The sequence below is a fragment of the Anser cygnoides genome, chromosome 4 (genome assembly GCF_040182565.1).
Source record: "Anser cygnoides isolate HZ-2024a breed goose chromosome 4, Taihu_goose_T2T_genome, whole genome shotgun sequence".
In the NCBI taxonomy this organism is placed as follows: Eukaryota; Metazoa; Chordata; class Aves; order Anseriformes; family Anatidae; genus Anser; species Anser cygnoides.
Window position 1 is genome coordinate 4,322,436 of NC_089876.1, and position 23,420 is coordinate 4,345,855.

The 23,420-nt window shown below is 36.6% G+C and overlaps 1 protein-coding gene across 4 annotated transcripts in view; it reads left to right on the forward strand.

Moving 5' to 3' along the window:
• CTNNA2 (catenin alpha 2) overlaps positions 1 to 23,420 on the forward strand; it is a 478,216-nt gene that overhangs the window by 429,440 nt on the left and 25,356 nt on the right. For all 4 annotated transcript variants that reach the window (XM_066995540.1, XM_066995543.1, XM_066995541.1 and 1 more), the window contains exons 14-17: positions 6,374 to 6,487; positions 9,940 to 10,121; positions 13,281 to 13,386; positions 16,891 to 17,025. In XM_066995540.1, the coding sequence (XP_066851641.1) occupies positions 6,374 to 6,487; positions 9,940 to 10,121; positions 13,281 to 13,386; positions 16,891 to 17,025 (537 nt within the window). The remainder of the gene's footprint in view (positions 1 to 6,373; positions 6,488 to 9,939; positions 10,122 to 13,280; positions 13,387 to 16,890; positions 17,026 to 23,420) is intronic.

Genomic DNA, 23,420 nt, shown 5'->3' on the forward strand with positions numbered 1-23,420 from the left:
TTGATGACGGGGGCAAACATACCCTGTTGTGAGACATTTGGGGTATTTTCCAGATCAGGATGGAAATAGAATATCTGCATAGTAAAAGATCTCTGTTTTTCCTTCAACTGTCCAGTTCCTTAGTCTGTAACGGTTGTTTCTAAACTTAGGACAAGAGCCACTTCTAAGTACACATCAGTCTTTTAATCCAATCAGACATTTAAACTGCTTCATAACATGCAGTCATGAGCTGGGTTCTTCTGCAGACCCATTTTCTACTGTCCGCTGCCCAGAGTTCTGGCTTCCAGGACCCCCTTCCTGGGCAAAAGTGGGACATCAGATCTGTCCCACTGAGGTTGCTATGAGGTTTTCCGTACTGAATGAGATTTTTGGCTAAGCAGAAATCACCATTTTAAATTCACTTCTTTCAGTGCCATCTTACTGTTATGTTAAGCACTAGCTTGGAAAGCTGATCAGCATTCAGGCTTCACAGTCTCCTTAGAAACATCCAGGTTACTTTCGCAGTTGTATCACTACCACTTTCCACTCCATGTATGATATGAGCTAATGAATTCTGCTTATCCAGATTAGGAAAATGTATTTTTTGCATTCAGACAATTAACTTATTTATGGAGCTAAATGTAGTGCTCCTTACCCAGGCAGAGAACTAAAGCACATAAATGGATTCATTATCCTTATGAGTTAACTGGGAAAATTCACATTGATAAATTTACATAAACCAGAGTTTGCTGAGTCAGAACCTTATTGTCTATAAAAACCAATATTATTTTCAGTTTGAAACACTTCTTAGCATTCCTATCCAGATACCTAATGTTGAAATGGAATATACAATGAAAGGGTAGACACTAAGCTACAAAAGACAATCTTTATAATATTTTTATCTAATAATTTCTTAATTATCACATATCCCTTTAATTCAGGCTGTAAAACTTATTGAAGAATTATTTAAAAAACAAACAAACAAAAAAAAACTTGCAAACCTTTTAGAGCTTCTGACACAAACAATTATTTTCAGGCAGTAATTGTTCATGTGCATGCCATGAAAGATTGAATTTATCTGAGATGATTCTCTTATTTCATAAAGCCACTTTTAAAATTAATTTTTGTTGGTATTATTACATTTAGTAAGCTAAAGGAAAGGGGGGAATCTCTCTTCTTTGGAAAGGGGAGATTTTATTGATTGTCTGAAAGAGAAAGGAGACTCATTTTACATTGAGGTCTATTACTATGATCTATACAGAAGTAAAAATCTATTTCACAACAGAAGTAGTACAAATAAATTTAGGAGTGTAATTATGGAACCTAAAAATAAGATAGGAAATATTAACTTAGTTCCAACATCTTTTAAATTACTGCATAGGGATCAAATTGCACTTTGTTTTTTTCATAACTACTTGTAAAATTCCTTCAGTAATTAGATGGAAACCTTCTTTACAGTTAGAAACAATCACAATGGCATTTTTTTTCATTCTTATGTGTCTACGAGGCCAGTCTTTTTTCACACGTCCTTTGCTATTGGCAGCCTCGCCAACAGCAGGTTAGTTGCAACTGCATTAACGTGTTACATTTGTTTGGATCAGGAGTACACTTTCGGAGCCAAACTCCAGTTGCTCCCACTTGCCATGTGTTGGTTCACATAATTCAGTAGTTCTAGAACATATGAACTTGATCCTTCTGGGTGATCCTGTAAGATGTGCTCTATCTAGAGGCATGTTAAATGTACTCTTAACATTATGGGAATTTCATTCCATGGCTGCAAAGCACACCTACACTGAATAAAAATCAAATTACGGTAGTGCAAATGTGGGGTCCTCAGCACCAACTGTTTGGAGGTAATGAATCCATACTTCTTAAAACAGGATTAGCCTTGATCACCCATAGGGTGGCCACTGGAATGAAATCCAAGGTGTTAACTACATCTCAGACCCTCTGGAAAATGAGATGATGCAGAATCACATCATCTTTTCAAATAGCCTGTCTCTGAAGGGCACTAAAGCAGAGTCCGTTGTCTATATTGAGAGCTTTACAGGTTGAATTCGAAGTATAAGTTATTACTGTAAATAATTAAACAGCTCAAGACCTGTTCTGTGAGAGGTTCTTTGTCTTCACTGCTCAGTTGGCGCTTACAGCACCTGAGTCACTCAGGCTGCAACTGCCTTTGTACAGAAACAAATGCCTAGAATAGCATGGAGTTGAATAAAAAAGCATATTGTACAGGGTTTTTTCTCTTAGCTTTTAGAAGTAGAAGGTATTTTAGTGGTAGAAAATAGGGAAATGTCTCTCTTTCTTCTCATTACAATGTTGGCTTCACTTGGTGTTTACAGTGCTGAATTTCTTATAATTGCATCTTAAAATTTTTAAGCATGTAGGGAACTATACTGTAGTGAGTCTTTTTGAATTGGTGAAATATTAAACAAACAACATTTGTAATTTTACATATCTATGCCATTTTACATCTAATACTTGCAAAATTTACATTTTCATAAAAGGAGTTACAAAGGGTAGAAGAAAATTATAGTGATGGAAGATATTTTGTTCACAGCAAGTTCTTCAGTCTGGCAGCCATAGAAATATTAAAAATAAAAAAGTAAAAAATGCAATGACTGGAAGATGAGTTTCACCAAATTCATAGTAGAAGTAAAGCATGCATTCTAAAAGTAAAAGAATATAATTACTAGGTAATTTATCTTGGATTGTGCAAGTCTCTCCACTGGGAGAATTCATCAGAATTAGATGAATGCAGTGAAGAATATACTCTACATGTAGTAGAGACACATCATTTGAAAGAAAAATAATCATTGTAAGTCTTATGGCCTGTGCTATACAGCAGTTAAGTCTGAAAATTATGAAAATGGTCATTTTTTGTTCATTAATATCAGTGAGTTTTTAAAATCTGTTAGTTTTGAAAATGATTCTAGCTCCCTCTTCCACAGGTGTTCATCAGAGTTTTGTTTAGAAGCTGTCTCTAAGCTGAAATCCAAGTTTCCTTATTTTGTATGACCATAGATTCATATTTCTGAAGGACTGGATCTGTCCTATCTTCCAACTCAGATAAATTAAGTTTCAGACTTTGTTGTCTTGGAAACTAGGTTTTAAATACCGTCGTTGAATTAGTTGTACACAAAAATTACAGTTCTTATGATATATTTAGAAGTCTCTGCTAAGGAGTTAAAAAGCTTAATTCCAGTTACCTCTATATGTAATTTCTCTTTTTTTCCCCTTTGTCTCTAAACAAACCGGAGACCTTATTATATAGGCTGCATCTCCAAAGGATCAGATAGAACAAAGCAGCAGTGAAACTGTGAAAAACATGAAGCATGTTTGAAATGGCAGCCTACAGATAAGAGTTCACTAGTATTCTTAATTTTAATGAAAAATGTATCTGTTCTTGGAACAAAATGAGGTTGAAGAATTCTCCACACTTGAAAACCTTAAGCAAGTGAATCTGAAAGATAATTCTGGATTAGATCTCACTTGTACATGGAGTAACTACTGGGATTTCTTGTATTCGTAGTATATTATAACAATTCCATTACCTTGTCCTTTTGTTTTGCACTGCCTTTTCTCCAAGTTCAAAATCTATACCCATTAAGTTCCTGTCTTTTAAAGACCACAAATTTTATTTAAGATTGTGAATGCCAGGCAGTAAGAAGCAGCAGTGCATTTTTCTGAATGCTTAAGAATGAATCACTGAAATACAGAAGTTTCAGAATGTTTTGACTCTTTGAGAGCCTGTGCTTACATGTTACACTGTTGGGATCTAATATTTTGAATATTACACCTGGCTGATCTCTCCAGCTTAGGCTATCACAGCCTTTACCCTGCTTCAGCTCTGATTGCAAGAAGCTGTGAAAGGGCTACTTATTACCTTTTGTAGTCTTATGTCTACAAAATTGTGCAGACAGAAGAAACAAAGAAGAGTATACCTGGGGAAGGGTGTTGGTTTTGCAATGCCCAGTGCAACTGGCTAGTTGAATGGACTTGGAAGATGGGGAAGAGTCAGATGGTTTGCGAAGAAGGGGCAGAAGCTTTCCTGCCTATTCCAACTCTTTGCTGTAAAGGCTGGGCAGATGAAAATCTGAGCCCTATGACAGGAAATACTCTGTCTTGCTTAGGGAGTTATGTGCTTCTGTTAGTAGCTGGTTTGCTTACGACAGAATTTAAAGTCACATCCTGCCTTCAGGCAGCTGAGCAGAGAGAATAAAGTGATTAAAGATGTTTGGGCAGCAAGACCATTGGACAGTAGTACAATGATGGATACCAATCTTTCATTTCCTTTGTATGGCAGAAGGGAGAAGACAAATTCATTTTTTTCACCTAGACTCCATCTCCTGTCTAACCTGTTAGATGCACTATTTGTACATGCATCTCGTCAGAGATGCTGCCTGAGTTTTATTACCATACTGTCATACTTGGTTATTTCTTCCTTCAGTGCTCAAAACACATATTTAATTCATACTCTTTAAGCCAAATGAAGATGGCTGTGTTTTTTTTTTCTCCCCATCATGTGCACTTCACCATGTAGCTAGCAAAGCAGATGATTTTCTGTTACAAACAGTGATGTGCACTTCATGTTGGAAACCAGGCTGTAATATAAATATCTCCAAAAGACTTCTCAACATTATGTTAGAGGGTTTGGACCAGTTCCTAGTGACTGAGCATCTTCAAGACAGAGCTGTAATGACAACTGGCAGTGATTAGCACCTCTGCTAGGAAACTTGACGGTGCCTCCAAGCAAGAAATGCCAGCATGAATGATTTCTTCTATGACGGTAGCCCCTCAGGTGGGTACCCAGTAGGGTGAGGATCTCTCTGTAGTTACTGTGATCTTTTTCTATTACTACTATCATTTATTGTACCTACAGATGTTACTTGTGGACAGACTGTTGTACTAGATGCTATTAAAGTGCAAAATGGAATATAGTCTTCCATTCTGAGGCTATTTCTTTTCTTGGACCTTCTATATCAAATATAATACTAAATATTGTTTTAAAGTAGGCTGTTTCTCTCTTTCTTTCTGCTCTGGTTTTGACTGGAATAGCTAATTTTCTTGCTAGTGCTGTGTTTTAGATTTAGGATGAAAATAATGCTGATAACGCACTAGTGTTTTAGATATTACTGAGCAGTGCTTACACAGAGCCAAGGACTTTTCAGCTCCTTATGCTGCCCTGCCAGCAAGGAGACTGGGGGTGCACAAGAAGCTGGGAGGGGACAGAACCAAGACAGCTGACCCAGATTGGCCAAAGGAATATCCCATACCATGTGGCATCATGTGAAACAATAAATATAGGGTGGCTGGCCAGTAGGTCGTGAGCAATTGCATTGTGCATCACTTTGTATACTCTGTGTTCATTATTATTATTATTATCCTTCCTGCCTTTCCTGTGCTATTAAGCTGTCTTTATCTCAACCCATGAGTTAGTTTTTAACCTCTTTTTTTTTTTTTTTTTTCCAGTTCTCTCTCTGATCTCACTGTGGTTGTGAGGGGAGGTATGAGCAAACAGCTGTGTAGTGCTTAGCTGCCTGTGGGGTTAAACCACAATGCTCTCCTATATATTTAAGGGAGATTTTTTTCCTCCTATCCTGTGCTAGAAGGTGAAAATACCAAACAAACAGACAAACAGATCCATCATTTATCTTTTTTTTTCTCCCTCCAACATTTTAAAGAACCTGAAAACAAGTCGTACGTAACTAGGTTTGGTCAGTATTTTCAGATACCCTCACATCGTTTATATAGAACCAGCAATGGAGATAATGTAGTTTCAGTATAGGGGGTGAAGCAAATTCCAAAGGCCTGGGTCTGAAAAGAATTGTTGATACTAACAAGACAAAGCAGATTATGAATTTTACATTTGTTTCAAAAAAAACGGTTGACATAATTCACATTTTCTTTCAAGAGGAAATCTCTTATTCACTTTGATAACTTTTTCTGCCAGGATGTGAGTTACCTCTTCCCAGGTATTTACTTTCTCTTTTGAAGATTATGCTGAGATTCCAGGAATATAATAGTAGTAGTGTCCATTTATAAATTAAATAATATTGTTTTGAAATACTACATTCCGGTTGCTAATGTTTCCAAAGGATGTTTGTTTCTGGAACTGCATTCATCATGTTAACAGAGTTTTAAAAAGTTGAAGCAAGGTAATGATATCTGCCATTTGTAAAGGAAACTAAAGTTGAAACAACTTAATTTTTAAGCCAATTCAATTTCAGTTCTTGACTGCTTGGGCAGACAAGTTAAATTAAAGGAAAGAGAAACAAAGTTTCCTGGGCAGATAGTTGATGAAATAAGAACTTACTGTACATAGGACCTTTGTATCCTTTATAAGCTTGTCATCCCCTCTCATGCTTTCTCTCCCTTTCTCTCTTTCTAGACCCCTGAAGAGCTAGAGGATGATTCAGACTTTGAGCAGGAAGATTATGACGTTCGCAGCCGAACAAGTGTTCAAACTGAAGATGACCAACTTATTGCTGGCCAGAGTGCAAGGGTGAGTATAAAACCCATGTTCTAAGCTGTTTGTATAGCTACAAATGAAAAGCTATGCCTCAGAAAGCACATGCAAATTTCAGATCTTCAGGGTCACTTAAGAAATAGCAGGAGTAATTTAACCTAGGTGTTTAAAGTTTTTCATGTCTTGCCTATCTGAAAAGTGCTGAGTTTATTGAATGATTTTCCTTAGGCTTAGGTTATATCCTGTTATCACCTATTTGCTCTGGTTAGTGCTGTAGGAGGAGGCCTTGCAAGTTTGGAATGTGCTGTAACTGTGGCAGTATTCAGCAAATTAAAAACTGAAATTAAAAAAAAAAAAAAAAATCCCATCAGGGCACCATGTACTGTATCCAGAAAAATCTTATTTTTGTCATGTTTCCCAGTGTGCAAACTTGTCAAAGAGAGCTGTTTAGGCTCTGGAGTAGTCCCTGTAATTTAATTGTAATTGAAGACATTTGTTACTGAGTCAATGTAATTTTACCAGGGTAATTATATCATGATGAACTGTACTCATTGTGATTTGTGACCTTAGTTTGTGCATAGGGAATGCAAATTAAGATGATGAGTGCTTCAGGGGTCACAGGTGCCAGAGAAGTGAAGTTTGTTGACACAGGATTATGCCAGGATAGACACATGGATTCTATGATTCTTTGCCACTCTGATGAATGTTTACCTTTCACTAAACACACTGTTCATCTCAGATTAAAATAATAATAATAATAACAGAAGTATCATTTGGGGGATAAACGACATCGTGAAATTATGTTTGTCTGGAAAGAGAGTTAAACAACAACAACAAAGGCCTTAGAATTTCTCAGCAGAGAATCACTGGAGAACTGGGAACTACCTGGATTATTTCCATGGCTGATTTGCACATTTCTGCTGGTTTCTTCTGGTAATAGAAATTGCTGAAAGTGAAATAATGAACTAAATGAGAAGCATACACATTCACAGACACACACACACACAGACTCTCTCTCCCTCTCTCTCAAACAAAAGCTAGTAGCTGGGAAGGTAACTTCTTACCTTGAATTCTGGAAGAGGATTTGCAAGGCTGAGAACCTCGAAGGCCAAAAGGCAATGATGGTTTGAAAGATTAGTTCAAAGGACGTGGAAGGAGTTATCAGCTGTTGTAGGAAGACACACGGTATGTTAGGACTTGAAGTAAACATTTTAGACACTGCAAAGGAAAGGTAATGCAAACCTAAATGAAGTTTACTTGGAGGTATTGAAGGAATGCAAGACAGATACAATGAAATGTGTGGAAGTTTCTTTTTTAAATTAATTTCGCTGAATATTGAATACAGATAGTAAAAATTCCATACCAGGTACCAGAAGAGCTGGTTCTCTGTCACTGTATCCCAAGAACAAAAATGCACTGTCTGTTATTGGGTCTCCTGGATATGATGACTAGTAACCTCACCACCTGGATGAAGACCAGCGTGATTGCAGGTCCCATCCCAGTGAGCTGGGTGACCAGGAACTGGCACTGAAAAGCATGAAGTTGGGAGAGTTGCAGAAAGACATCTGGATACCTATATCTTACTCTGAGAACTATAATGAGTATTCTGGATGCACATGAATATCTATGGGGTATTTTTATATTTTAAAGAGCATAAAGTTCTGTTGATTGATTACTAAAGTAAGTCTGAAATATAAAAGTACTGAAGTGTAATATTGGTATTTAGTAGTCATTGTTTTTTAGGTTGCATCTAAGATTGGTTATCATGTCATCTTTTTTGATCTAAAAAACAAATACAGACTGCAGTAATACTTTTGCAAAGAATCTAGTTCACCTAGGGACTTAGGAGTCTTAAATTGTATTACCTTTATTGCAGTTATTATCACTGCTGCACTTAAAACCTTCTGCTTTGATCAGCTGCACACTGTATAAGCATAATATATTATAAAGACAGTCCCATTACTGGGTAACTTATAATGCAGTATGTCACAAGAAGCAACAAGTGGATGAAAACATAAAACGAAAACATGCTAAGAAGAAGCGACACCATCCACAATCTTAAGTCTTGAGTGACTCATTGAAATGAGTCTGCTAAGCACAGTAGTATCTTATTTGAACCTTTTCCTTAGAAAACCTAGATTTTAAGTTGTGGATTGTAATGGATTTGTTTAATATTCTTACTGTATAAAGCTATTAGCATTTCAGTGGGAAAGCTTGTGTTGATCTTCAGTAGGAATAAAACCTGAATATATGATCTGCGTTTGCTGCAGGATATAGCTTCTTTGAAAATGTATCAGCAGCTGGAATAGAAATGTTAAGACATTGCACACCAATTTAAAGGCTGTGCAGATGAAGCTGCCCACTGAGAGAAACCACATGCACGACATACAGACCAGCTTTCCAAATTCTACTGCTCCCATCATATTCTTTTAATTTCAGTTAATTCAACTGTTTTAGTGTTTTATATGTAAGCTTATTTATTTATTTATTAGCTTGACTTGCACTGCATTTTTCTATGGAAAGACTAATATGCTAACATTTTAAACTGCTGAGTTACATTGATAAGGCCTAATTAAAAGTCATGTGTTGAATTTTAATTTGATTAACTTGCAAATTTCTCATTTTCTGATCTACTGTTTATAACCTTTCTTAATTTCAGTTTTGGAAAAGGTCAATTATGAATTTTTAAAAGCCAAGAGTGTTTTAAGAATATGTAGAGAAAGACTTCAGCTGATTGAAAGTGACATAAACAAGAAAAAATGTAACGATACTTAAATATATGTCACACCCCATTAAATGTGGTCTTGAGAGCCCTAAAGCCAAATCGTAGCTCAGCTTGGAAATCATTATTGGAAGTGTCCATTTGATCTTCAGAAATAATTATTATAATTTTGTAGGCTTTTCTTTTCAAGTGGGTGGGGGAATTTTCTGCTTTGTTGATAATATCGAGACAAATTAGTATCAACTCGTTTAGTGTCTTTTTGCGTATCTTCCAAGATACAGTTAGACTACTAAATGTTATTGAAAGGTACATTCATTACAGCTCACTTCAAATGTATTATCTTGCATGTCATAGCCTATTTTAGTGTTGGGTTAAGCAGAAAACTGCTGTATTCCTGACAGAGATTGAGACTGGGGGAGTTGCTGGCAATTCAGTCTGCCGTTTCCAATAGATTTCATTCATTTTCTTGCTCCTAAAGGTTAAAGATAATTGCTGTTAAATCTTAATCTTCTTCTATAGAGTGGTGGAGAATCTGTATATCGTGGCATTACATCCTTTTTAAATTTTTGAAGGTAAAAGAAGACCTACAAACATCCTGTGAATTTGTTTGTGCCTGTACTAACAAAAACTAAATGTCTACTGGACTTTGCTTAACGTCTTCCACTGCCATAAAAAGAAGCTAGAAGTTGGGCATGCAGTTTGAGTCAATAAATATATTTCTAGCATCCTTTTTTCATGCCCAGCTTCTCCCATTTTTCTTCTCCAGGCTATCATGGCTCAGCTTCCCCAGGAGGAAAAGGCTAAAATTGCTGAGCAGGTAGAGATATTCCACCAAGAAAAGAGCAAGCTGGATGCGGAGGTAGCCAAGTGGGATGACAGTGGTAATGACATCATTGTGTTGGCAAAGCAGATGTGCATGATTATGATGGAAATGACAGACTTTACTAGGTAAGGACAAAATAATCTTACGCTAAGGAGTTCTTCAGACATCCTTCTTCTTTCCTTTTTGTTGCAGTTTATAGCCTATTGAGATGATGCACTGTGTTTTGGGGGATGCAAAGCCTGATAACATAGGTCATACATAATGCGATGGGTTCTATGGTTCTCTGTGCATGATTGCTCTAGATATTTCACCAAATGGGATTGAATACTTGAAGTTTTTGCCTTATTTGCAAATTTGTTTTATTTGCAGATCGTCTTGAATTTCAGCAGCAAAGATAATCTGTGACCTTACAGACACTCAACTGACATTTTGTTTAGTACCCATCTAAATGCATGTGCCTCTCTGAACTTTCAACATTTCAACACAATTTGTGTCAATCAAAAATAATGGCAAAACTATTTATATAATTTTGAAGGCTGAACTTCTTTCTAAAAAAATATCAAATTAAATGAAACTGTTTTGATCTAATACTTCATTGTAGTCTGTCAGTAACGATTTTTTTTTGCTTTCATTTCTTTTTTCTATTGATGTCTTATTCTTTTCTAATTGCAAAGAATCAAAAGGCAATTCAGTAGTGATATCATGTAAACAGAATTATTTTGTTTAAATACGGTCATATTATTAATCACACCAGGGATAACTTTTTACAAGATGCTTTGGATTACAGGTCACCATAATAAATAACAGCTTTTTTGATATTTATTCTGAATGGGAGTTCAAAATTATAAATGGCATTTATCAAAATCCGATTAAATAAAACTAGACAAAAATCTTTTTTTATTTTATTTGTCTTTCACTATGATTAAAACACCTTGTGTCTGGAGCATTCAGCCCATTTCAGAGAAAACAGTCTCTGCAGTGACAATACAGTGTTTGCACATACCTTATACATATATTTGTATGTAAATAATATTAATTTACATGGGTAGTTAATTGGTATACGTATCAGCAAATATTTTTATGCATTTTAAATTTAAATATATATATAGAAAGTTTGCCTACACTTGAATAGATGACTGCTGTATTTCTTTCTGAATAATTATTCACTCAGTTTACTCATTTTTCTCCCAGCTTGTGCTTTCACAACTATTCTTTTGGCAGCTGACTCACAATTTCTGTATACCAAATGAGAGTGCAGAACCTCCTGTGAAGGGTGATGTTTTCAAGAAGTCTTAGTTACCTTTTGTATTATTCTTGTCTTTGGCTCTCTGATCCTTCTGTCAAAAAACAGAGTGAAAAACTGCCCAAGCAGTGCCATCATTTCACATAATGAAGAAATAATGTTCTAAAGCAACAGTCCAGAATATCAATGCTTTCTGCAACCTTCTGGACAATCTTTGATCCATTAAGCTTCAAATTGAAAGTTTTGTAATTGCATTTTCTACCATCAAAAGAACAGAACTAATATGAGAATGAGAGAAAAACCACTGGCATATTTGAAGTAAATTAAAAAAAAAAAAAAAAAAAACAAAAAAACACACAGTGCAGCCCTGTCTACATCAGATTTAATAAAAACTTGTTTAATATATTCCATTAAAACAGAACAAAGCCTTTTATACATGTTGGTTGACTGTAACCTCAGCAGTGTTAAAATAGAATTATTTTTTTCAAGTGTATGGAATTTCTGACAGTCAAATCGGCTGCTGTAATTAATGTAAAAGCATATGAGGTCACTATGAAGGATTTCTGTTACAGTTTAAGTTCAATGGAAGTTAGATACTTGTGTTTCAAGATCTATTAGAAGTGGAAATGAAAGTATGGAAAGAACCTTAATGATTCGATGATTCTAAGATAAAAATGGAAATATGTTTCAACATGCGTAGTTCCACCCTGACTGGCAGCTGAACCCCACCGCACCACTGTCTCACTCCCTCGCCTCAAAGGGAGAGGGGGAGAAAATACAATGGGAAAGGGCTCTAGGGTTGAGAATAAGGACAGAGAGATCACTCAACAGTTACTGTCCATGGGCAAAAAAAGACTCAGATTAGGGAGATTAATATAATTTATTGCCTACGCCTACTACTAACAGACTAGAGCAGTGAGAAACTAAAAGCAAGCCAGAAAGACTTTCCCCCCCGTTCACACTCTTCTACCCCCTCCCCCTGATGGGGAATGGGGAATGAGGGTTGCCGTCAGTCCATAACACTTCATCTCTACCAGGCCTTCATTTTCACTCTCTGTCTCTGCTCCACGTGGGGTCCCTCCACAGGTCCCTTTTGGAGCCGGCTGGAGGTGGGCTTCAGCTGACATGGGGCAGCTTCGAGGCACTTCTCACAGAGGCCACCCCTGCTGCCCCCTGCTACCAAACCCGTGACACATAAACCCCATAATAAGCCCCAAATGTGTTATTCTTGACATCACAGATGAAAAAGATGTGAAAGGAATAGTATGTTGTCCTTAGAAAAAACACCTTCAGTTTTATGTTAAAATATCCGAAGTCTGATCTTATGATTTTCCATCAGCCTTGTCCAAAGCTGTATCTCTCCACATAGTATCAAAATTAAGTAATTAAATAAGGAAAATCAGCTTCTTTCCAACTGAGACATTCTCAGGGGCCGTAGCAAAAGTTATTATAAGCAGGATTAAAGTTTTGTGTCTGAAACAAACCGCAGTGCAAGTCTGCAGCGACTTTTTATTTTTTTCAAATATATGTTGGTAACTCTAATGATTAAAATTAGATGTTTGTACATCATCTTAAAAGTATAGTATCAATCTTAAAACAAATTATACGTTTTAAATTTAACAATTATGCTTCAAGAATCTTTGATTTATGACACATTTAAAAAAAAAAAGGTTTTCTAAACTGTGCCATTCTGTTCTAGACTTGACAAGCTTAACATCAACCACTGGCTTGAGAATAACATACTTTTTAATAGTTGTGTACTCAAGAAAGAATGTCAGCTTAACGGGCACTTAAAAATGCATATACATTTAGTGTAGCTCATGTGCTTAAGGCACCATCAAACTAAATTGCTAGTGCGGCATTTTGTAAGAGAGGAAATATAGCAGACCAATATCTTAATCAATCTGTACTATACAAACTAGTTAAAAGGTGTCTTTGTAATAAGTTAAGAAGTCACTCATGTTTCTGTTTTAAAATCAAATACCAAACAGGATCACTAAAACTGCTTCCTTGCATGACTGTTCATAATTGTATTTCACAGAGGTAAAGGCCCACTGAAGAATACATCAGATGTGATTAATGCAGCCAAGAAGATTGCAGAGGCAGGATCAAGGATGGACAAATTGGCACGGGCGGTAGCTGATCAGGTAATAACAAAAACAAGCATGAATATAATTTCTGTCAATGAGTTGCATTTTTCAGGATAGGGGTGTCTTTTCTTCTGTAGCAATTAACTTGATTTTTGCAGTTCAGAAAAGTCATAAAGAAGTCTTAAAACCTCAGAAATTCCTGAATTGTTCCACAATCTCACTTTCTGGACTGGGGAGACTATTATCATTAGATTAATATATTTGCTGGCATGAAAGCGGTAGACTTAGACGCTCTGTTACCCTTGCCATACGCCTAGGACTTCTTATATTGTTTCAGCTCTTTCTTCCAGCAGTTCCTTGATATTGCACTTTTCTTTCTCAGGATATGCTGACTCCATTGCATGCCCTTTGCAGAGTGTTGTGTTCTTCATCTTACAGAGCCCTGCTCTGTGCTCTAGGGTCTGTGTCCACAGTCCCATTACCAAATTCATTTCACAACTATACAAATAAATTTGCTATATTCAGACCTTTTCTTTCAGATTGGATTATCTATTATTATCTATTATCTATTATTGGATTATCTATTTCTATTATCTATCGGATAGCAAGCGAAAGCATTGTATTAAAAGTCAAGAGCCAAATTTCAAATTCGGGTGTTTGGTTCTAGGTACCTAATTTTAGATTTATGCAAATTAAAGTTGACAATTTGTTCCCTTTGAAAAAATAAAAAATAAATCTTTTTTCTCTAACAATCCCCTGGAATACTCTGTAGAAAGCATGAGAGAGTATAGGGAAATGAAGTAAATTAAAAATTGGGGTTTATTTGGGTTAAGAACTTTTATTTGTTCAACTAATTCTGATTTCCTTCATCTTTCATTTTGCATGTTCACCTAATGCTAATTTAAATGTCCGATTTGCTGGCATACATTGAGCAAATGAGCCTTGGGCAACAAAATCTGTAACCCTTGTGCATCTAGTGATCTAGAACAAACAAGAAGGTGATTCGGTGATGATAACATTGTAAAAACTCATGTGAAAACCTCGTAGTACCACCTAATTATGAGTATGGGTGCCTCACTTCAGATACTCCTTGTAGAAATATTTCTATAAATACTTTTTATGCAGCTTTTGAAGGAGTGAGATTTTCTGTCACCAATAGTAAAATGTTTTACAATACTTTCTTTGTAGAGTTTTTCCCTTATATATTTATTGGCATTATTTGTCATCTTCCCACAGTTTCTTTTTTTTCCCTGGTATCAGCAGAAACCTTGCTGGAAGTGGGAACTATAACTTCCTTGCCTCTAGTCTTTCTCTTCAAAATAAGTATTTATTTTTTGTCATCAAGGGGGCATGGAATAGCATGTAACACATCCTGCTAGGAAACATGATCCAGAGTGGCAAGAAAGAAACCTGAATCTGCACGTTTTTCCATAATCTCAGAAAGCTTGTGTTTGGGGTTTTCATCCCATTCCCATCCTTCAAATGTAGCAACTGTGTATTTTAGTGTAAGAATGAGAAATCTATCTGTCAGCTGATGAAATCCCTAATCTACAATATCTGCAAAGGTGGAATATTTTCAAGAAACCTGAGGTGAAAAAAAAAACATGCTGTGCTTAGAGTGCATGGGCTTGAGTCACATTTTAAATTTCAGATGATTGTAACATACACACTTTAATAATAAACAGTAAAATCACCATGAGAATGAAGTGTTTGTTTTAATGCTTGCAGTTTAATGATATTTTCCAGAACTTTGGAGATGCTCATGCAATATAAGCTTTTTATGGACAGTTGCATTTTTAATTACTGTTCCAGTGAGAGAGATCTTACAGTTTCATTTGCTCCGAGGTACTTGTATTTAAAGCCTTGTCAGCTCTCTAGAGGTATTACTTTAAAGTTCATTTCTTTCAGTTCATAGACTTCAAGAGTAGGGTAAATATTTCTTTATTAAATTGCTGCCAGTAGGGAGAAGAGGTCTCTCAGGGATTCATGCCTTAAAGATATGGCAACTGTATGAGAAAGAGAGGCATTATAGCATTGTCGCAAGTATGGAACAGATTCAATCTAACTGCCACAGTGAACCTCCAGCTTTGTATATTGTTAGTTTTAAAGGGAGATGAAAAAGCAAGTGACTGCTTTCAGGACTGTAATGATACTATATGTAACTATTTCAACTATTTCACCTCAAACTCGTTCCGTGCTGGCATTAGGTATTGGGGATAGAACAGTCATCTCAAGTCAAGACTTGTGATGCTTTTGACCCATGTGTGTTTAATTCTATCAAGTTTTGTTGAAGTGCTCTGATAATATTTCACCCTACACATGAAAAACTGAGTGTAAACTTTTTAACACGCTAAAAAATGAATTTGGAAGTCCCTAAATCTTTGATTTCCAAGCAATACATTCAAAGATCATTGTCAGTCAGACTTTATTAGATAGCCCTGATAAGTATACTGGAGACATGCTGTTAGCAGTGGGCCCTTTTAGCTCTTTTTAATCAGAGTGAATTACTGGGGCCTGTTCTCTAGGGCACGACCAAGAATATTAATTATAAGAGTGTTGTTTATTATACTGTTGATATTGTGGGGGATGATGCCGTTTCTGTTAAGTGTCCCAAAGACCATGAATAAATTACACTTGAGCCTTTTCTAGTTGTATTTGTTATGAAACCTTCATTAAGTCTGCTGTGTTTGACCTAATGTAATTTGTATTAACACATGATTGATAGCACAAGGTGTTCAAAATGGTACAGGACTGTAGATAGCTTTCCACCTAGTATGAAAAGCTATCCCTTAGACATGCAGAGAGACCAGTTTAGCTCATTGTATTCTTAAGAAGGGCTGCAAGACTGATGTTATCTCCAGAGACACTGTGTAATATCTCATTTATAGTTTGGTAAATTGTTTCCCTCTGGCACAGACTAAGGTATTTAGGCATTAACAATAAGCTTGCCAAATTTGCCGATATTTAAACCACGCAGACTCGCATCTACCTCTTGAGTACTTAATATGTCAGTAAGGGCCCTGGCTTCTGCAAAGTCTGAAGCAGAGCTGTGTCCCCTGAAAGTCTGCACAAATGCCAGGCAAGCTGGCATGACAGTCAGCAGTTGGCAGTAGAGTGGATGTAATCAATTGGAAATGGTCCCTATTGCATCTTAACCATGGTACCTAGCAGGCACCCTGATACCTGGAGTTTCAGATCAAATATGGTCTTTTGCCTACTCAACAGATTCCTCTGCTCTGTACAAACTGATATCCTCAAAACTAAACCTCTCCACAAAACATAGCAATCATGTTATTTCCTTTGTCTTTCATTAGTGGCTGATTGAGAGGTTTTCCTTTTTACAAAAAACTTAAGGAGCATCTTCAGGTTACGATTCATAAGGTTGACTTCAATGAAAGGTAGTTTAATTTTTGTGTTTCAGCAAGTTATCTTAGAGAAGGACAAAGAGAAATGGGCCACCTAATATCATACACGTATTGCCGCTATCTCCTTTGATTACCTCTCTCTGTAATAAGCATATAAACTCAGCTATATTTAATCAAATATTTCTTCTGTCTGCAGTGCCCTGACTCAGCCTGCAAACAGGATCTGCTAGCCTACCTACAGCGCATTGCCCTCTACTGCCACCAACTTAATATCTGCAGCAAAGTGAAGGCAGAAGTTCAAAACCTGGGAGGAGAACTTATTGTATCAGGGGTAAGCTGGTATTTGTATTTAGCCATTTATGCTTCCCATTGCAGTACTTAAAATGGAGCATTTTTGATGACAGTAATGTATAAAACAAAAATACAGTGATTCATGAACAGCCGTTTTAAAATTTTATCACCGTTTCCAGACCTTACAATAACTTGCGTAAAGCAATTGATTTTTCCAATTACCCTTTGTTTATAGAAACCTTGTAAAATCTTCATTCTTCCAAAAGAAAAGTAATTTCATAGCCTAGTAAGTCATTGCCAAGCTGTGAATATTATAATTATTTGGAGCTTTTGTATATTTGCTCATTATAAATCTTCTTTCCTTTGTTACTACTGGTAATTTCCTTCCTCTGTGCAGAAGCTAGCTTTGTATGAAGTGCATATTGTTAAGATGGTGATGACTAATGGGATTTCATTCACTCAGGTTCCAATGCACACTAGGTTTAGCAAAAACTCTTGGAAGGCCAGCAAAATATTTTAATTTTTGATGCACGTGCTGTTTTCAAATACAATTGCCCAGCCCAATGATTATATACCTTTTCCCATTCTGTTATTTATTTCCAATGAATACTAGAAACATTTTACTTACAATCATTTTTAGAAATAAAGTCAGTAAGGTGCAGCAGAGCTCATATAAATAATGAGTTTTCTGTGTTTTTTAAACTATTTTTTCTTTCCTTCTCCTAACGCTGTACTCTGTACTTCTGAGATATTACTAGAACCAAGTAGTAGTGATTAATGCTCTTCAAAAAAGATTTAAAAAAATAATTATTGGTTTGTTCTTTTAACTAATCACCCTAGTATTAGCCCCATGATACCTTTGCTATCTTCAAGCTCAAATACAGACCATATGTATGTAAATGCATAAATGTTTTTAAAATGGTGGTGGTTTGTGATACCCAACATACTCAAAACAAGTTTGTTTTCAAAAGCTGTTTTGAAAAAGCACCCTTTAATTGTTTAAGCCCAATTAAGTACGAAGATTGTTAGGACGACCTGTGCCCATCATTTCATCCATAAGATTCCCCAGTGAAATCACTGGCCTTCCTCAAACATATCAGAAGTCAGAACAAATGTTCTCAACTATATAACATTATGATTTTTTGCTAAGCACTGTGGAAGGTCTTAAACATTTGCCAGGCTTTCTTGGATCCACCATTCTGAAATCCTAAAAGGAGCTGCTTAAATGTTCCTGTGTCTGTCCTGCAATTGGTCTTCACTTCTTGACGTACGTACTTATGTAATTTTAACACCTCAATCTTCCCACAGCAATGGAAAATCCTCTTCCATTTTCCTGGAATTAATGGAGTGATCTGTCCTTATATCACTGACAGCTATGCTACATAGTAAACGCTATGATCTTTTCTTACCTACTGCCATCTGGGTCGAGCTTTTCATACCCATTAAATTTTCATATTCATCTATCTATTACAGTTATCTGAATCAGTGCTTCTACCAGCTTGGCTTTTGTGGTTGTGTGTGTTTCTTTTTTGAGTCTCTTTATTCAGTGTATGTGGATGCTGAATAAGCCATTGTGAATCTCTAGCATCTATTCGTTATTGGAACATCACCATCCGTTGTGAAATTTAAGTGGCCGAACTGCTTGACTTCATTTCCAGTCTGGCATTGTTAGCATCTGCTGCTTACCAGGCTTCATCACCATTGTGTTTCTGTTTGGTTGGGTTTTTACACTCAGTTGCAGACAAGGCAAAACTAGCTTCAACCACAAATTATTTGAGTCTCTTCCAAAGACTCAGTAATGTTGACATACAGAAATGTTTAAGATGGCCCGGTTTGCTTCTTCTCCTGTTGCTCTGAACAGGAGACGATGTAGAGAGTTTGATGCTGTGCATCCCTTTTTGATAATGTTATCTCGTTATCTGCAATAACACCGTTAGTACAGTGCTTTCCTAAGAGTGTTTTCCAAGCTGTTTATCTTCAAGGTGCTGGCTACTGTATGCTCCTTTGCTATCCAGATATCTGGTATCCAAGTGCACATCTACATCTGCTTGTCTACTTGCCGCTTCTGCTTCCATCTTCTTCTTCATTTTCTCTTGGATAGCCAATTACAAATAAACAGTATTTTATTTGCATTTAAATGAAATACCATTATTTGGCAACTTGCATACAGTACAGTGCTAGAAGTACAATAGAAATCCAGAGTTAAAGCTTCCTTTAAAACTATGACTATCGAAGTAAGTTTATGTGAATGCACTATATTTAAAAGTATTTTGATGTAAATACCAAGAACCAGGGTGATTATTACCATACAGTAATTTACTACTGCATTTACAAAGAATCACAATAAAATTCAGATTGATCCTAAAGATGAGTTGTGATTCAGAACAATTATGAAGACTATAATCTCTGCTTGAATTTTTGCATTATTATGAGTATTAATCAGTATTTATAAATGAAAATAATGCATTCGTATGTATGTATGGGCACATGTATATTTATGTAAAAAGGAAAAAGGTATAAAACCAATTAAAACCTAAATGACAGGTGTAAGACACCACACAGCTATTACAGTTTTAATCTGTCAGGGGAAAACGTGTTGCAACAACTTCAAACATGCCATGTTTATAATATATAATGTGCTATGTATCTTTTGGTGACACCTCCTCTCCTCTCCTCTCCTCTCCTCTCCTCTCCTCTCCTCTCCTCTCCTCTCCTCTCCTCTCCTCTCCTCTCCTCTCCTCTCCTCTCCTCTCCTCTCCTCTCCTCTCCTCTCCTCTCCTCTCCTCTCCTCTCCTCTCCTCCCTCTCCTCTCCTCTCCTCTCCTCTCCTCTCCTCTCCTCTCCTCTCCTCTCCTCTCCTCTCCTCTCCTCTCCTCTCCTCTCCTCTCCTCTCCTCTCCTCTCCTCTCCTCTCCTCTCCTCTCCTCTCCTCTCCTCTCCTCTCCTCTCCTCTCCTCTCCTCTCCTCTCCTCTCCTCTCCTCTCCTCTCCTCTCCTCTCCTCTCCTCTCCTCTCCTCTCCTCTCCTCTCCTCTCCTCTCCTCTCCTCTCCTCTCCTCTCCTCTCCTCTCCTCTCCTCTCCTCTCCTCTCCTCTCCTCTCCTCTCCTCTCCTCTCCTCTCCTCTCCTCTCCTCTCCTCTCCTCTCCTCTCCTCTCCTCTCCTCTCCTCTCCTCTCCTCTCCTCTCCTCTCCTCTCCTCTCCTCTCCTCTCCTCTCCTCTCCTCTCCTCTCCTCTCCTCTCCTCTCCTCTCCTCTCCTCTCCCCTCCCCTCCCCTCCCCTCCCCTCCCCTCCCCTCCCCTCCCCTCCCCTCCCCTCCCCTCCCCTCCCCTCCCCTCCCCTCCCCCCCTCTCCCCTCTCCCCCCTCTCCCCTCTCCCCTCTCCCCTCTCCCCTTCTCTCCTTCTCTCCTTCTCTCCTTCTTCTCTCCTTCCCTCCTTCTCTCCTTCTCTCCTTCTCTCCTTCTTCCCTCCTTCTCTTCTCTCCTTCTCTCCTTCTCTCTTCTCTTCTCTCTTTTTCCAAGTCAGTAGTTCTGTATGGTTTATCTCTGGTAATAATCATACAGCTGATCTGCTTTGCTTTTTCCTCTGTAGACTGTTATGAGGCTAGCATAGCATATACAGCATATGAAAGGGCTCATCATAGACTTTGCTGCAAATAGAAGAACAGGTCAAAAAGTAAGCAAACGTCAAACTTCTGAAGTGGAAATTACTTCAGTAAAGGAAATAACCCACTGTTGCTTTTTCCACTTTCTTTCTCCCGTTCCTTTTCTCACAGTTCTTTCTGTCCTTTGATCTTTCCCTTCAAATTCCCTTCATGCACTTAGCAAACGTATTTTCCCCAGATAACTTATATGTAGCAATGGAGAGTTAGCATAAATCAGCTTAATCTCATTAATGTTAACAGAGGAAAGTCAATTTATACTATGTGTTGATTAGGCCCTTTATGTTGGAAGGTGAAAATCTTAAGTATTGATTCCAATTGAGTATTGAAAAATAACATAAAATAAAATGAAATAAAATGAAATGAAATGAAATAAATAAAATAAAATAAAATAAAATAAAATAAAATAAAATAAAATATGTAATATCTGTTCTTCAGTGAGGAACCTTGTAAACTGTAAGACTATGGGGAATAAAGTAAAGAAAATGGAGAAGCAGAAGCTTGATAAACATAAAAAGAAATTAATATTTTAAAAATGAAAAAGATTTAAAAAAATGTCTTCAGGCGTTATCTTTGTTCCTGGTAAAAGTCTCTGTGGCCTCGGTCCATAAACAGATACATGTTTCTGTAATTTTATATTTGAATATTCAATTTCTAATTCCCCTCTAAAAATAAACCACCTCTGTTAATATAATCACAGACTAAAATCACATCAAAGTTTTTTGGTTTTTTGTTTGCTTTTTGCCTCAGTTTATTTAATGCAGTGTATACTTGCTTTATAATCAGTTGCACCATTGTATTGGAATGATTTCTCTGAGGTGCTGAGCATATGCTGCTCTCAATGAAGTAAATGTTATTTACATATCCTTAGCTTATGCTAATAGATAGGCTTTTGTGGTAGTTACTTTTGTTGAATAGAGTCCGTCTGAACCGTGATGTTTGCATTTGGATGAAGATTCAGATTTCTAACTCTAAGGCTGCTTTATGTTTAGTATTCCTGTCTGACACTCATTAACTAGACCATTACAATAAAATATCTATATATTCATTTTTTACCCTAGAATAAATATCCACTTATCTCTTTACTGCTGCTCTGAAGCTGATCAGTTCATTTACCTACTATCCATTTACACTAAGAGCTTGCATTTTTTTTTTAATTCTTATTTATGTTAGTAGCTTTGCTTCTAACAGGATTCTTCTGAACAAAATCTAAGAAAATCACCTATCTAACACAACCTCCTATAATTTTCAGTTTTGATTTAGAACTCTACAGACATAATCAGCCCTGTTATTGGAAAATTTGCCTGTAGAATCCTAAACTCCTAAGCCAGATAGAAATGCAGTGTCATACAGAGTAACAGCCATGTACCTTTGAATACTGTCCAAAAATACTGAATCAATAGCCGTGGCACACTTTAAACTCATACTTTAGTTGTGTCCAATTTCCAATTATTTTCAAGAGCCAATTAATATTAGCATAACAGGCTCAGCTATGAGGCTAAGAGAAGGATTCTTAAAAGATTTGAAGATACAAGACAGGTCTACTAAGGTTATGACTTCCTCTAGGAGTTCTGGCTGGTGACCTAAGTGAGGACTTTGGGGTAATAAAAAAGGTAAAAATGCTGGAGCTACCACAATAACTTTGTCTTAGGTGGCACAAGTTGGTGTATGAGGATGGGACAGTGTGAAAATTTTCATAACACTTGATTTCGGAAGGGTGAATACATGAAAATATTAACACAGATAATGCTAAATAATTGTCTTTAGGTTTATTCTTGATTGGTGATGAAAGCGAGGTAACTGGAAATAGGTAGTTCTCATCAAATTAAAAAACCAAAAAAAAAAAAGACTTGTTATTTATCACAGAATAACAGTGTGCATCCGGTAATTACTTCAGATGAGCTGGTGGATAGCTTGCTTATCAGTTCTGCCTATCGCTCCTAAATCTAGTAATACAAAATCGCTTAAATGGCATCCCTTTCTTTCATTTAAGTCTGAATTTCCCTCAACTACCCTGTGCTGTTGTTATGCAGATGGACTGTGAAGTATCAAGTTGCTACTTATGAACTGTATAGACTCATAGAAAAGTCAGGCAACTCGAATTCACCTATTAAAAGCAAATAACGCCATCCCTCATTGAATTTGGAGTAAGAGCCTGTGCATAAGTAGTTACTTAAGAGCCACTGACATGGTATTTCATTTCATTGCATTAGAAGGCCTTTCTGGTTTTATTTTTATTATTTTATTTTATTTTATTTTATTTATCTTTGTTTTCAAGTAATTAATCAGAGAGAATCTTTGCATTTAAAATTTGCAAGACTATAGAAAAAATGTGGTTTTCAAGTTTGGTAAATAAAGTAATTTAATTCTTCCTGAATCAGGTAAGAATTGAGCTTTTATGTAAAAGAAAGTTTGCTGAAGGGTGAGTTGGTAAATTGCCAAAAATGTGAGGTTCCTTTTATTTGAGATTCTCAGGAACACAAAAAAGTTATTTCTGTTATTTAGCTTGCAACAGAATAGGTCTTACTATTGAGTTGCAACAGAATGCTACATGAAGTAAAATCACAGACACAACCTGACAGACAGGAGTGTTTATATGTTTCTGGGCTGGGCTGCTTGCACTGGCAGACTGTCAGTGTTTTCAATAGAAAACACGTAAGCTAAGGCATATAGTTTTTCAAAAAAAAATGTGTGTTGAAAGGGAATACATATATAACCGACTTTTTAAACTATACTTTTCCTAGCAGCAGTTAAAGATTAATAGATGTCACTATAGAATT